Raw genomic sequence first — 15,592 nt, forward strand, 5'->3', positions numbered from 1 at the left:
GAGCGTGTGTCTCTGTGGGCGTGTGCTTGTTTGTGTATGAACACTAGTGTATCCCCGTGATATGAGCCAGTGAGAGCATCTCTTCGTGTGTGCACCTGTGGGTATGATTATCTGTGTACCTGAGTGTGTGTTGCTATGTCTGTGTGCGCACCTTTGTGTGTGACATGTCTGTGCACTGCATGTGTATGCCTTTGTGTGTAGGAGTGTGTCTGTGTATGTGAGAGTGTCTGAGCGTGTGTACGTGTGGACAAGACATACTGAGCCTATATAAGAGGGTCGTTCAGGTTTCTTAAAGTGACACACACATGCCTGAGTCTGTTCACCTTTTTCCAAAGCTACAGGGCAGGCCAGAATCCCGATCTAGAGGTCCTGAGAGGCAGAGGCTGCTGGTGTCTCCAAGCAGACCTCAGGTAGACTGCTCAGAACTCAAGTTGCTCCACAACCCGACCCGGCTGGCCAGCTCTGCACTGGGCATCACTCTGAAGCCCAGACAGGCAGGCGGGCAGGGAACCAAAGGCCAGGCACGCTTTCCAGTTCTGAAAATTGGGGTCATTTTTTTCTAATTTCTTGGAGGGAGGAGGAATAAGGCCTGGGGGAGAGAGGTCGTGGACAAGGCAGGTAGACCATTTCTCAACACTGGGCTCTCCCTCCTTCGCTCCCCGGACCCTCGAACTTGGGCCTCGGTCTCTGCTCCTGCCCAGGCGCTCTGCAGAGAGGCCGCGCTTACCTTAGGCAAGAGCTGCAGGCGCGGCTCAGCCCTGGCCTCCGAGACCGCAGGCTCCTCCACTGCAGGGCGCCTGGCAAGGCTCCCGCCTCCCAGGCTTCCTTTCTGCCCGCGCACTCCCGCACTCCCACTGGACTACGCGACTTGTCTCCAAGGTGACCTTCTCAAACAGAGTCCTTGGCCCGCCCCAGGCAGGAACAGTAGTTGCGTGGTCCTCTAAGGATGTAAGGGAGCTCCTCGTCACTGCCCGAGCGGGCTGTTCTGAGCTCGGCTGTGCCGCGGGGTGGCCGCGGGCTGCAGAGGAGCCGGGTCATTCTATAGCGAGGGGGATATCGGGGACTCAAGAGGCGGGCCTGAGAGCCCTCATCAGTTTCCTTTTGCAGATGTCGGGGACAGGGATAGGAAATGCCGCCGGTTCCTAGGACAGGAAATGCGAGGCACAGAGAGAAAGTAAAGCAGCCCCATCCTCTCCCCCGACCCCTGACCCCACATCCCACTGTGTGGTTGATGAAAGGAATAATTACATTTATCAGGTACTGGCAAACAGCTTTAGTTTTACCCAGTCGTCCCAACAACTCTTTCAAGAAAGGGTTGTTATTTCTTTACAGATTTAGAGAATTGAGATTCTGAGATAATAAATAATATGCCCAAGACCCCTTGGAACTCACAGGCTTATCTTTCATGCATTACAAACTTTTATACTTTTTTACACTTTCCTTAACATCACCCTCCCCAGCCCTTAAAGTTTAAGAAGATTTGAAATGGAGACTGGGATTGAGGACTTACCTGACACAACCCCTGGACCCTTCTCCTTAATAACTATCCCCCTTATAACTGCAGAACCCCTCCCTCAGCACAAGGGGAAAAAACCAGACCTTGAAGGGACCCTCACAAAGTGGGCAGTCATTGGAGACAGAAATAAGATGGTGCCTCTAAGCACCTAGCCTGGTGCAGGTCCTTTGATGAGTGCCCAGTGCAGCTAGAATTGCCTGTCAATCACAATACATCTGGATAAGGATGGAGCACATGAAGGTTAGGATAGTATTGGAGAAAGAGCAGTAACATTTTCTGGCCCATCTCAATCGCTATTCACAAAAAAATAAGACCAGGAGAGGATTGTGGCTATTCACTACGTAACTGTTGTTGTGGTTGTCCAGTCAACTCTCTGTGACCTTGTTGACTGCAGCAGGCCAGGCTTCCCTGTCCTTCACTATCTCCTAGAGTTTGCTCAAATTCATGTCCGTTGAGTTGGTGATGCTATCTAACCATCTTATCCTCTGCCTCCCTATTCTCCTTTTGCCTTCAATCTTTGTAATAGGAATTGTTAAGTGACTGGTAAATATTATCTCATTTAATCTGTTCAATGACCCCAGGATAAGGGGTTATTAACTTTATTTAACGAAATGAAGAATCATTGAGTAACATACTCAAGACCATAGTTATAGAGCTAAGATTTGTCCAACTCTAAAGCCCTTGCACTGTGCCCCCACTTCTACGTACCATGTCCACCCTAAATAAGCAATGCCTTTTCCAGAAATGTGGTAAAATTTTAAGAGGCTGGTAATAAAAGAGATTCACAACTCAATTTATTTTTGTTTTTCATTTATTTTCCAGAAAAATTACATTGAAATAACAATTTACTGAGATATTTGATTTTGTTCTCACATATAATTAAACTTTGTCCTGAAATGGGAACCCTAGGTGCAGTAGTGTGCCATGATAAATAATTGCATATTCAGAATTTTGTGAAATGGGTGATTGGGAAAATTATGAAGGAAAAAACATTTGTAAAAATCATTATTTACAAAAAATGATACCCACGGTTTTTTCTAATGTATAAGGCAAGTAACATTAAAATGTTCTCATGGTTATCTTCAAGAAGTCAGTATTACACATTCATATCACCCTGGCTCATCAGAGAGCTTTGGGCAGTTCTGTGAAGGAACAAACCCATGATTCTTTTGCTGGTTTTTTCTTGAGCACAGCACAGAAGCAATAGAGATTTCATCACAGACAAAGCAGTTACGGCTATGAGAATAAAGTATTCTCTGTTGAATTACACATGTAGGAAAAAGAGCCAGTCATCAACATTTTAACTGATTTTCAAAGTATTTTGAGTATTTTAGCCCACAATTCTTTTTGTAAATGTTTTATGCTCAAGGTATTTTGTGAAAACATGTACTCCATCCAAGGTCAGAAAGACATTGTCTACTTTTGCTACAGATATCGTGGAGATCTTTAAATAAAAGCCACCACCAACTCAAAGTATACACTAATAGCATTTTCCTAAAGAAAGACAGCTGACTGAATTTTATTACTTTTAGAAATACAGCTAAATTTCTCTGAGATTCTTTTCCTAGTTTTTCTTACTGTTAAAAGTACAAAAAATGCCTTACATTGCCACTTAGCAGGCACAAAAATAAAATTTGACCATTTTAGATCTTCTCCTATGCAAAGTGAAAAAAAATCATCCTTTGTATATTGAAATCCAGTACTCTTCAAACAGTTTTAAAAGCCAGCTCTTCATATAACTGCTTGACCTGTAGTGAAGCCCTGCTTATAGATGACAGTTACATATCATACCAACACTTGGCTTTTTCATGAAAAATTATTCAGCAGCAATGTTCCAACTCCCTTAGACCGAGAGAGAGACAGACACAAGGAGGGAGATGAAGCAGAGGTCAGTCTCTCTCATGCATATCCATTAAGAAAGCAAAAATGAAATACTGACCTGCAAAATCACAACTATAAAAATTATCATCCTATCACCTCATAAGGACAAGAAAAAACCTGACATTGGACCTTGGGACAGTGATCCCAGTGCTAGTCATTTTTTGTATTATTTAAAATATTTCAAAGTGGAGATGTATGAAAAATACTAAAGTTTGTTTTTCCAAAAGAAAAGGTCAGCGAAGTAATAAACAACTGAACAAGTAAGATGGAATTAGCATTTGCATGATATACTCATTCAATGGAATGTTTAAAAATGATAAATGGCTTATAATCCATCATGCTGATTCACACACTTTGAATTAAAAATTGAACTGTATTTAGAGAAATGTAAAGTGATTTAGCTTTACTCTTTTCTCTCTGATAACAGACAGTTTACCCAGGAATTTTTAAAGAAACTTTGTTCATGAAAACAACTGATTTGCAAAACAAAGCAAAGCAAAAAGTACTATGTAATGCTCTGCTTGTAACAGAATGTAGGAGTCTTGCAAAATCTATACTAAATAGCACATTTTTCTTGGGTTTAACTGAAATGTTTTTCATATAATTTCTAACAAGCTTATATAAAAATGCTGTGAGCATCAATTCATCATGATTCAATTTCTTAAAGCATTTAGATAAAAGTATTACCAAGGATTGTTCACAAGTATTAATTACCCTCTATAAAGAATCTGGACCATCTTCAACAGATTGCAGCATGATGTGATACCCATAGGTGCAGATCTTAAAAATAATACTTAAAAAAATTAGTGAAACAATTTTACTGTTTTGAATGTTTTAGGTGATAAAATTCACTAAGACATACTAATGAACTTTAAAGTAGATACTAATTCATTTAAAGTGGCATAAATTTTCCTTAGGGTTAAAACAAAAAACCTAAAGCATCTTTTTCAAAGCATTCCTGGTTATATTATTTGAAGTCAAAGAAAGATATATAAAACAAAACTTTTCTGAAGTTTCTTCAAAATGTGTTTAGAAAAAAGTGTTTTCTTGATTCAAAACTTTCTTAAGCTTCATTAAAGCACTAACATTAATTAACAATGTCCAAGGAGTGAGGTCTATGGTCTAGGATCATTTATTCTCAGACCACAATGAACACTTGCCAGAAGCAGCAGTGTTGAACATGATTTGGGAAATACCAGAATACGGTGAATGAAGTAAAATTATCCTTTCTTTATTATTATTATTTTTACCAGTTAAGGGACACATAAAGTTTGCTTTTCTCTGAAACATCTTTTGTTATAAGGTTAAAGATGTACTTAGAATGGACAATGTACTACCTTAGAGATAAAGGAGATAATTAGAAATACTGTAAATCAAAGGAAAAATAACTTTAGAAGTCAAACTTAGAGAATAAGTTGTTATCCCTGTGGTGAATGTCAACAAACAGGGAGGTGACATTCTCTTCTAGGAATACTCATTTTGGATAAAAATCAGATATTAAACATGAGCAACTGTAAGAGGTCTGACCAATGTTAGTCAATAGACCCTAACATTTGACATTCTTTCAAAAAGGATGTTTAGTATTCAATTATGTATTTAAAATGCAATTCTTGCCTATAGCAGATGACAGAATATCAAAGAAATAGAAATGCTAGTGGGTTTTGTTGTTTGTTTTTATATTTGGGGAATTAAACATTGCATTCCTATCTCATTTTTCCTCCATGCATTCAATGGACAAAAAGTAATATAATGGGAGTCATGTTTGATTCACCAATGAGCAAATGGCATTTAACTACTGTTTGCCAAATGAAAAAAAAGAAAAAGAAAGGAGTGGGAAAACAAAAAAAAGCCTCAAGAGAGAAGCACACACATTAAAGGAGGTGGGGTGGTTCACCAGAACAGTCTCTTTAATCAGTGTAACAAAGACTGATTTTTTCATTCACATCAACAATTTAATTTGACTCATTTTAAGGAAATAGCATGTTGACTTTACATTAACTTTTTTTTTTACATTAACTTTTAAAGCAGTATTTAGAGATAATCCTAGTTTTGATATCATAAAAAATTATGCTTCCATTTTTAAAAAATCCTGATCAGAAAACTATGTAGCAAAAAGAATATATTTAGATCGAATGAGATTTTGCTCAAATGCATCATCTTTTAGAGAAAAGAAAGAAGGAAAAAAACCCCAACAAACCATAAACTCATCTCCTTAGTACATTTTACTGTATCACTCAACTTTAATTGACAGACTGTGATAATTTTGAGGAAAAAAATGCAAAAACAAAAATGATTGGTGCAGTTCTCTTGGAATTACACTAGTCCATGCTGATAAAGCATTGTTCAAAGGCCTACAAAATAAATAGTGTTAACTCAAGTTAGAGGTCTGTGTCCCTGGCAGGAAGGGAGACATTTTATCTGGATTTCATGACAGCTTGCACCCTCCCTACTTCTTTTAATCTTTGACAACATAGACAAAAGGACAGAAAAATGAAAATGAGAGAATGCATGTTAGGCCACTATGAGACAAAATAAAAGAACTCCAAAAAAAAGGGGGTGTTTTCCTAAACAAATCTCTCTACCTCTTGGTTTTCTTTCAAGATTGGAGGAAGCTGAATAGACTGAATGGGAAAAAAAAACATGCTCAATAGAAAAATGGTATTCAAGTAATAATTGAATGGCTAAAATCTGCTGCAATGTCAGAACTAAGAAGTACTTGAGAGATCTACTAGGGCAGTGATTCTCAAATTTGGGGTGCTTGTCAAAGTACATATTCTTAAACTCCACCCCTACAGATTTATTTATTCAGTATAAATTTATTGATGCCCACTATCTTCTAGGCTCTGGGGTTATAGTGATACCTTAGTCAAAACCATTGCCCTTGTTAAATAAATGATAAAACAAGTGGTTCACATATCATGCTTTGAGAAATATTCTTTCCCAACAATTTTGCTTTGGGAATTATCCCTATTTTGGTATTAATTTTTCATAGCCTCCTTTACCTGGGTATTCAAATGAAATATGTATAGTAAAATAAAACAGAAGAGTTCATTTCCTAGAATGAATAAGTCAAACAAGTCAATTGCTCCCGTTGTTGTCAAAATAACTGGGTTACTTCCAGCTGCTATGTCACTTTGGGCAAATTATTAATCTAAGACTCAATGTCACCATTTGTAAAATACTAATTAAAAAGAGTATGTACCATTTGGGGGTTGATATAAACATTAAGTGAGCTAACATCCATAGTGAGTGGTATATGGCACTCAAGAGAATATCAATTTTTATTGTATATCAAGTACTGTGATTGTAAAGCCCCCAAAGGTGGATCTCTCTTTAGCCAAGTAGAACCATGGAACATCTGAGGTGGGAGATTTAGAGATCAGAGTTGTGTTATTATGGTATTTAAACAGTGCTCTGGAGAGCCAGACTTAAACTGCTGGAAGAACTCCTTTATTGATTTTAGTTATTTTGCTAAAATGAATTCATGTGCAATTTCAGTAGAAAAAAGTGACTGTTAAGAAAAGCTTGGAAACCACTGGCAATCCCAATGCCTCATTCTAAAGCTGAGAAATTAAAAAGGGCTGTGATTTTCTAAGGTCATATAACGGAGTTAGTGGTAGAGCTGATATAGTTACCAGGCTTCTTTGAAATGAATGTTTGGAAATGGAAATATGAGTAATTGTGGACTCAAACACTTTGCAGATTGACACTAAGTAAAAATTCATAAAAACAAAAGTAAAACAATTGTAATTTGACTTTCTGGAAGGGATGGTTCCTCTGTATCCACTTGAAACCATTTGAAATGTAGACATTCTTTCTTTACAGGTGAAATGCATTTCCAAATACTATACAGTGAATTTTCATTTTGACTGTAAGTGTAGGGAAGAATAGAGCTTTAAAAACAATTTAAAATTAAATTGTTTGGAACTATATGTTCCAATTATGATAAAATTCAGACTAATGCTTAACAGAAATTTATTTTTAAAAATAACATGAAAAATATGAAATTTATTTAAAAAACATTTTCCATGTTGCAAAATAAAGCATTCATACTTTCTATCTTGTTAGAGCAGAATCTTTTTAATCATAACACTCAGGAAATGGTGTCCTGGCTAATGAGAAATCTTTTTCTTTTAATGCTTGGTATTAAAAATCTGAACATGTACTAGCACATTTTGTTTTAGGAATTGATAATGAACCTGACCTAATGTTTCTTTTATAATTTCACTGTCTAGGATCATTTTTCCTAACACTAATTCTTATCGTATAGTACTATGGATACAAGAATAACAGGAGATTATAAACTACAAGGTTAAAAAAAACCCACCAAAATCTAAATCCCTGATATGAATTTATTGTGTTGTTATTTGACCTATTTTCCAAAAGAAGAAGGGATATATTCTCTACTAAGGTTCTTGTTATTCAATAATAATAATAATATTTCAAAATTAATTAATAATTTTGAAATCATTGACTTTTATTCTGTTTCATAAGACCAATTATGGAATCATAGGATATCTTCATAGTTTCAAATTTGGTATCTAGAGACATTTGAATAATGTTAGAGATTAATTTAATCTGTTTTTAAATTACATTTTATAATATAAACAAAAGTATTCTATGAAAAGGAAAACCTTGTGTTTAATTACTAATTCCCTCTAGAATGGTATAAAATAAAATATAATGAGCAAGACATGAGAACCAATAATATTTACATATTTTTAATATGCTTTGTGTTAATATTTAATATGTTTTCTCATGGATTAATATCTTAAAAACACATTTTTATATTCATATGCTGGATAATTCTCAATTTTCTGCTACTTACTCTCCATTGGTTCCAGTGTTTGAAATTTCCCCATGTTTTATGGGATTTAAAAGGTTTCATTTTCTATTTTTATTTCAAAATAAAATTGAATATCTTTAAAGTGACTAAGTAACTATATTAGTTACTTGTTCAAAAAACTTCAACATCAGACTGCTTGGGGAGCCAATCGAGAATTTGTTTGCACAGCAAGACTTCTTCTTAGGTAAAACAGATCATTTTGAACAGTCTCTTGGTAGCAAGCACTGATTGAGGAGTACAAATATTAATTTAAAAAATTCTACTATAAACAATTGCCAGTCACAATTTCATTTTAAAAGTAAGCTTACAAAATTTAATTTGATTCTAAAATTTTAAGGGGCTAGAGTTCTTTGTCAAATATGAATGATGTAAATAAAATTTAGCAACTAATGATAAACATAACAACTTAATAATCATAGTTATTTAATAGTATAACCTAGAACAGGAATGAGTTTATGTTAAAATAGGTTCTATGACTTAAAGGAAGATTCATGTTTTCAGATTGTAATGAAGGAAGATTTTACAGCTGGGACTCCTGAAGAAGGACTTCTCCATCCTGAATTCCCATATTGAGGCCAGACTGAATAATTACAGTTTTTATTATACCTTGCAACAATGAAATCATAACATACATTTTTGATAACTCTCTGTTTGATTCCCTAAGAACGGCAAAGATTTATAGTTATATACAATGAATCTTATCCAAAAGGAAATTTATTGCACAATAATGTGGTTAGAATTTCAATTATAAAGCTTATTTTTTCCTTCCCATATAATATAAATGATGATTAAAATTCTACTTCTGGATTTCAACTGGGGACTGAAATCTTTTTTTCTGTTTTTTTTAGAGTCAGTGTTTTGATTCCTGTGGGTAATGAGGAAGATGCTTGGTACAATTCTCCATGCTGGATGGAAGGGTCTCTGTCTAGACATATTGTGCAAAAGTTGTTAACCAGTTCAATCATGGAAATTCTTGAAATTTTAAAACCACAATTTTGGTTTTAGTCTGATTATTCAGTAGTCCCCAGATCTGGTAATCTGTGGAAGGGAGGGGAGTAGTTAAGATTTCAACATCTTCTTTATTCTTGTTTATAATTTCATATACTTAAACTTTAAATATGAATTGCTTTCCCTTTTTACACAAGTTATAAAAATAAGAGGCCCTGTTTACACAGTTTGCATTTTTATGAAATTTGCAGTTTGAAAAAAAAGCTTTTTAAAAAGTGGCAATTAATGCTTTTCTTTGAATATGCTGTAACTTTAGAATTTTTTTTTTTTGTTTTCTGAAATAGTTTCTGAATTTAATCCACTAAACATTTGAAGATAGAATTTTTATTAAGCACTAGAGTAAAACATACTAAGGACTGAAGAAAAGGAAGTTTTTTTTCTGGTTCTGCTTAATTTTCTTTGTGCGTGGCACCCCCTTTATGACAACTAACGATATTATATTTAAATTTTATATATTGACAAAATGCAATCTACCTCTGTAAGCATTGTGCCATTCAACAGTACTACTATTAAATTTACATACCACAGTTTAAATTACATCCATTTCAGGAATGGTAAAATGCTAAAACTCAAGTATCTAACCGCCTTACTGGAATGAGTACAATTTACAAATACAATAATTACATTTTAAAACCATTAACAATATTACACCTAGAAGTAAATACTGTAGGACTGGTCATCATGGTATCATGTGAGGGAAATCATTGCTGAAAGTCATTGACATTTCCAGCAGATATATCCCAAGTGCAGATTTTTGGTTTGTTTTCATCAAACCAAAATTAAAACCTGTTTCTCATACAATAGTTCTCCATTATATGAATCTCCAAATCCTTGCATAAGACTTTATTAGTTATCTGCCAAGTATTTTCCTGAAAAATAAAACAACATATCAACAGGTTATCTGCTAGCTCCATAATATGGTTATTATGTGGGTAACATTTTATTCTTCCTGCCTTACTTCTAGAAGCTAAGTATTATATACTCAAGGGGTATAACACTAACATAAAACATATAAAGTGTTTAAAGTTTTCAGTTTTCTAGACCAACGTGTTGCCTTTTCACATTTCCACATATGAACACTTTGCAGAGGTTTGGGTCCAGAATAGGTTGGAAGATTTGTTCCTGGATGTGAGAATCAACTTCTTATAGTAGGAGTAATCATATAATTACTTTTCAATGTGGGTCATTTTTGAGAGTGAAAGGGGGCTAATTGATAATTATATTAATACTGCAACCATAAAAATCTGGAAGTATCCCAGCAAATCCTTGACAAAAAAATCACCTTAATATTGGGGAATCCCTACCAATAAATTCTCATGAGACCCCCAAAGGAGTCTCATGACCATATTTCAGCTCAAGGTAACTGGTTCTGATCTTTGGCCTAGACTTTTTTAAGTTGTTATTAAAATGAAAGATGGATACTCTTAGATCTCAGCTGAGCCTGAGTCTAAAATCTATGAAGATCTGCTGAAGAAAAAGCATTTTCAGGTGAGAGACAAAACAGCATTTATCTTGCTTGTCAGTCTAACAAAATGGCATTTATCTTGTTTGTCAATATAACATAGTAGAATTTATATCATTAACCTCAGTGTACACACATATATAATGGGAATGACAGGTCAGTCCCATGTAAGAACTGGCCAGAGCCATGATAAGTAGGCAGGGCCATCCTAATTTCTGATTTCCCCAGTTTATTGCCCTATTTTTACTTCATTCAACAATTGGTTTGCTTTCTGATTGCAATGGGAAATGGGAGTTGGGAGTGGAGAAGAAGAGGAGGAAGATGATCAGAAAATCATAACATATTCCTTCTTAAGGCAGAATAGCTAAGGCAATATTGTTGTTTGCAAATAAGCACACAAGATACCCACTTACCTGCGGCAAACCTTTTCTTGATGAGTGAAAATCTGTACCCTGCTCCAACAAGTTCAATGTCACAGCCAGAAAGAGTGCTTCCTTCACTTGTAAACTGCACAACCAATGGCGAAGGTTTGCTTGGGCCTTCAGATAACTGAAATCTTGCCAATAAAGAACCTACCCCTACAAAAAGAGTATTATTGATAACAGTTTAAAAGGTAACATTCAACACAACATTCTGGATATAATTTTGGAAATTGTATTCAAGGTTAAAGTGCAAAATCAATCTTACTAGAACATAGTATATGTATATTTCAGGGACAAAACAGTGGTGAATAATATTTATCATGAAATATTATTCATGACTTTTAAAATACACCAATAAAAATGTAATTCAGCCAAATGGTACTTCAAAATTTGGAAGCATGATACTTGGAAGGCAATGTATTTCCAGCTTATGATTAATATCCAAGGAAAGTAAAAAATATCTAAACTATCAGAGTGTGAGATCTGATACAGAATGAAAACATGTTCCATTAGAAGGTCTCTGCTTCATGTATGGTCTGTTTGATGTGGGGTGTTCGGTGGAAAAGAGGTAACAGAGGATTCATTGAAGAACTATTTTCTCTTATTGGTAAAAATAATAATACACAACAAAATTAACTGAAATACTTTGATTTCTTTTAGCGCTAAAGATATTTTGATTAATAGTTTTCTAATATCTGACAGTTATTTCAGCTTTATATATTAAATAAAATAAGCCTGTGATTGCATTACCTCCATTTTCTGACTTCTGAGAAATATCAGGAATCTTCCACAATATTCTTTGTTGGTCAGCATTCCTAAAAATAAAATAGGTAAAAGACTTCTGCATATGTAAGGGTTTTTGTTTAATGGATGTCATATTTTTCCAAAGTGTTAATTAACAAAAATGATCTTTAAAATTTTAGCTACAATTTAAGCATTATCTATCTATCCATCTATCATCCCTCCTCTTCCCCTCCCTCCTTCCATCTATCTATTCTTCCATCTACCCATCCTTTCACTCATCCATCCATCTATCCACAAATCCTCTGCTTTTTCTTTCTTTACCGTCACAACACTGTGAGAGAGATAAACGTTTAGAGGGGAGTGTGGTTAAAAAAAATTTAACACATCTACTGAAAAAATAGAAGGGAAGTGTTAGTTGATCAATTAATTCAGGTAATTTAAATTGAAGCTGTTATATGGTTGACTTTTCTTTTTAATGTTCTACTTTTTACTTCTAACAAGCATATGGAATCACTGTAATATTTTTCCTTAGAAGAATAGGCTCTATTTATAGCCATTATTGATACTCGGCGTCTATTCTTTTTCTGTTCCTATACCTTCTCTAGTGTACTTTTTAATAATACAGAGACTGCAAAATGAAACTCAGACTCCCTTGTAATTAGGGTAGATGCAGACTAAGGTTCACCAATGACATGCACTAATTAAGATATGGAGGAAAGTAGGAGGGCAGAGGCCATTTTCTTGATGCTTTTTGGGCTGTTTTCTGCTGGTCAGCAGCCTGAGATGATGTGGGGAATCTTCACAAACAGTGCTCCAGTCCAGTCTCAGTTTTGTAGTTGTTGAGAAGTAGTTTAGGCAGTGCCAGTAGGAGCTTTCTTATCCTTGGATTCTCATGAGGGTGGTGGATTCTAGAATTCAATGGCTCCACTGACAGCCTTCTAATTTCTCTCCTTCCTGGCTGCAGCAGAGGTAGCAATTCCCCTGGTGGGTCAGCTCTGCGGTGTCCTGGGAAATATTCTTGGAGATCCAGCCTAAACCTTGTTCTTCTTTTTGTGTATGAACAAAATCCCTGTGTTAAATCATTTTCTGCTTGAAATAGCTACAGCAGTTTCTGTTTTCTGCCCTGAACCCTGACATCCAGGCCTACTGTGGTCTCTTCCTATAGGAAACAGAAATGCTAAAATGTCTGTCAAGCCTTTGCCAGAAGGAGCCCTTTGGTGAAGAGGAAGGGGGCTGGTGGCTCCTTACCAGACTGCTGGTGGGAGCACCGCCTGGAGCTTGGTTACCCCTCCATCCACGGGGACCAAGAACTGCACGTTGTTGAGGGCCACGGCTGTTGTCATTGCATCTGTATTGTATTTGTAATCTATGCGCAGGTCGGTGCTTGCTGGTTCACATCGCCAGTTCACTGCCAAGTTCAGAGGCGTGGACTGAATGCCCTGGGCCGACACCTTGCCAAAGACAGAAAAGAGAACATTTAAGGCTTGACCATTAATCTGAAACAAAACCAGAAGCTATGATTATGTCTTATGGGAATATGCGTAGATATCAAAAGATCCTTGGGCTGCTCACAGATGAGCAGTTGGTAAAAAAAATGTCACCATGATGGGTGAGGGAGATTTGGACGCTTCAGGTAAAAAGTTATAGATTAAAAACATAAAATCAATGATTAAAATCTCGATAGCACTTTAGAGTTTACAATTCATTTTATGTCACTTAGGCAGATGGTATCACAGTGCTTAGGAGCTGAGGCCAAGAAGGCAGATAGTCCTGGATGTGAGTTCTTTCTTTTTAAAGTTGAAGTGCAGTTGTTTTACAACATTATATAAGTTACAGGTGCACAACATAGTGATTCACGGTTTTAAAAGGTTATACTCCATTTATAGTTACTGTAAAGTATTGACTATATTTCTCCATGTTGTACAATATATCCTTGTACTTTATTTTATGCCTAACAGTTTGCACCTCTTAATCTCCTACCATTGCCCTTCCACTAGTGACCACTGGCTTCTTCTCTATATCTGTGAGTCTACTTCTTTTTTTGTTATATTCACTAGTTGGTTGTATTTTTAAGATTCCACATATACGTGATACAGAATTTGTCCTTCTCTGTCTGACTTATTTCACTTAGAATAATGTCCTCCAAGTCCATCCATGTTGCTGCAAATAGTGAAATTTCATTCTTTTTATGGCTGAATAGTTTACTATTGTATACATATAGATATACATATATCCCACATCTTCTTTATCCATTCATCTGTTGATGGAACCAGGCTGCTTCTGTACCTTGGCAAATTGTAAATAATGCTGCTATGAACACTGGGGTGTATGTATCTTTTCAAATTAGTGTTTTTGATTTTTCAGTTATATCTTGGTGTGAGTTCTGCTTGTCACTTCCAAGCTGAGTGATCTCGGACCAGTCATTAAAAACCTCTCTGTGCCTCTGTTATTTCCTCGTCTGCCAAATGAGAATGATAATAATTTTTAAAAATATTAACTTTTTAGTTTTTTTGGCCACACCGTGTGGTTTGTAGGATCTCAGTGCCCTCATGTGGGCATGCTAACTGGCTTCAGTTGTGTCTGACTCTGTGCGACCCCATGGACTCTAGCCTGCTAGTCTCCTCTGTCCATGGATTCTCCAGGCAAGAATACTGGAGTGGGTCACCCTGCCCTCCTCCAGGGCATCTTCCCAGCCCAGGGATCAAACCCACATCTCTTAGGTCTCCTGCATTGGCAGGCTGGTTCTTCACCACTAGTGCTACCTGGGAAGCCCCTGAGTACCCTCACCAGGGATCAAACCCATGCTCCCTGCCCTGGAAGGCTGGAGTCTTAATCACTGGACCACTAGAGAAGTCCTGGGAATGAGAATAATATTTATGATTGAAGAAGGCTGTTTTATATGAAACACTCAGCATAGTGCCTAATATATAATAAGGAATTAACATTTTAATACTGCAACCTATTTTTAATATTCTTATCATATTTGCTCTTCACAAATAGCGAGTTAGACAAAGCAAGTTATGATTACTCTTTTGGGATTTGCCATTTTAAGGACTTAAATCCAGGTCTTCTAACTGGCAGTACTGCGTTCTATGGTCTACTGTCAATTCTAGTTAGAAACAACTGTGAATTTGACTAAGGAAGAGTCAGATTTGAAGAATCAGCAAAAAGTTATAAAACAATAATACCAACTTGAATCTTGGATACACAGTGAAAATTTTGAAAGGTTACTATTTCTACCTTTTACAAGTGTATGAACACCGCAGGGATTGCGTGGGTGGTGTCTGTGCTCTTGAAGTTTTATTCATGGAGTATGAGTTCTGCTGATTTTGAAGACTATAAACAGCTTTTTATTGGCCTAGCAATGCCTGCACATATGGACACCATGGGAAAGGGTCCTGAAGATAGGCTGCACTTACATAGCTGGTATGGTTGATTTGGAAACAAAACCAGACACGAATCCTTTTATAAAATGAAAGACATGACTTTTGATAACATAATTTTAGTTAGATGATCATTATAATCAAAGTTTTAAAACTTTGCAATAATCTCTATAATAAACCTTATAATAAAATTTCTACACTTTATTTTTAGCAGCCCAGTCCTCTGCAAATAAACTCTTATTTAGAAGTCTGTTATTTAAGATGGCTCAAAAGCAGAGTGACTCGCTCTCCCCTGCCATTTCTACACTCTTGTCCTCGGCGGGAGTTCTC

General features: G+C 36.0%; 1 protein-coding gene across 10 annotated transcripts in view; it reads right to left on the minus strand.

Moving 5' to 3' along the window:
* Window positions 1-2,337: 2,337 nt before the first annotated feature.
* The window catches only part of SGIP1 (SH3GL interacting endocytic adaptor 1), a 229,555-nt gene continuing 216,300 nt past the window's right edge, over window positions 2,338-15,592 (minus strand). For 4 of the 10 annotated variants that reach the window (XM_061121674.1, XM_061121679.1, XM_061121678.1 and 1 more), the window contains 4 exons: window positions 13,128-13,330; window positions 11,886-11,950; window positions 11,127-11,291; window positions 2,340-10,120 (listed from right to left, as the gene is read on the minus strand). In XM_061121674.1, coding sequence (XP_060977657.1) covers window positions 10,098-10,120; window positions 11,127-11,291; window positions 11,886-11,950; window positions 13,128-13,330 — 456 coding nt within the window. In that variant the 3' untranslated portion in view covers window positions 2,340-10,097. Of the gene's footprint in view, window positions 10,121-11,126; window positions 11,292-11,885; window positions 11,951-13,127; window positions 13,331-15,592 lie in introns of all 10 variants that reach the window. The other 6 variants (XM_061121671.1, XM_061121676.1, XM_061121677.1 and 3 more) reach the window with 3 other exon arrangements.

The sequence above is a fragment of the Dama dama genome, chromosome 20, assembly GCF_033118175.1.
Source record: "Dama dama isolate Ldn47 chromosome 20, ASM3311817v1, whole genome shotgun sequence".
Taxonomy (NCBI): Eukaryota; Metazoa; Chordata; class Mammalia; order Artiodactyla; family Cervidae; genus Dama; species Dama dama.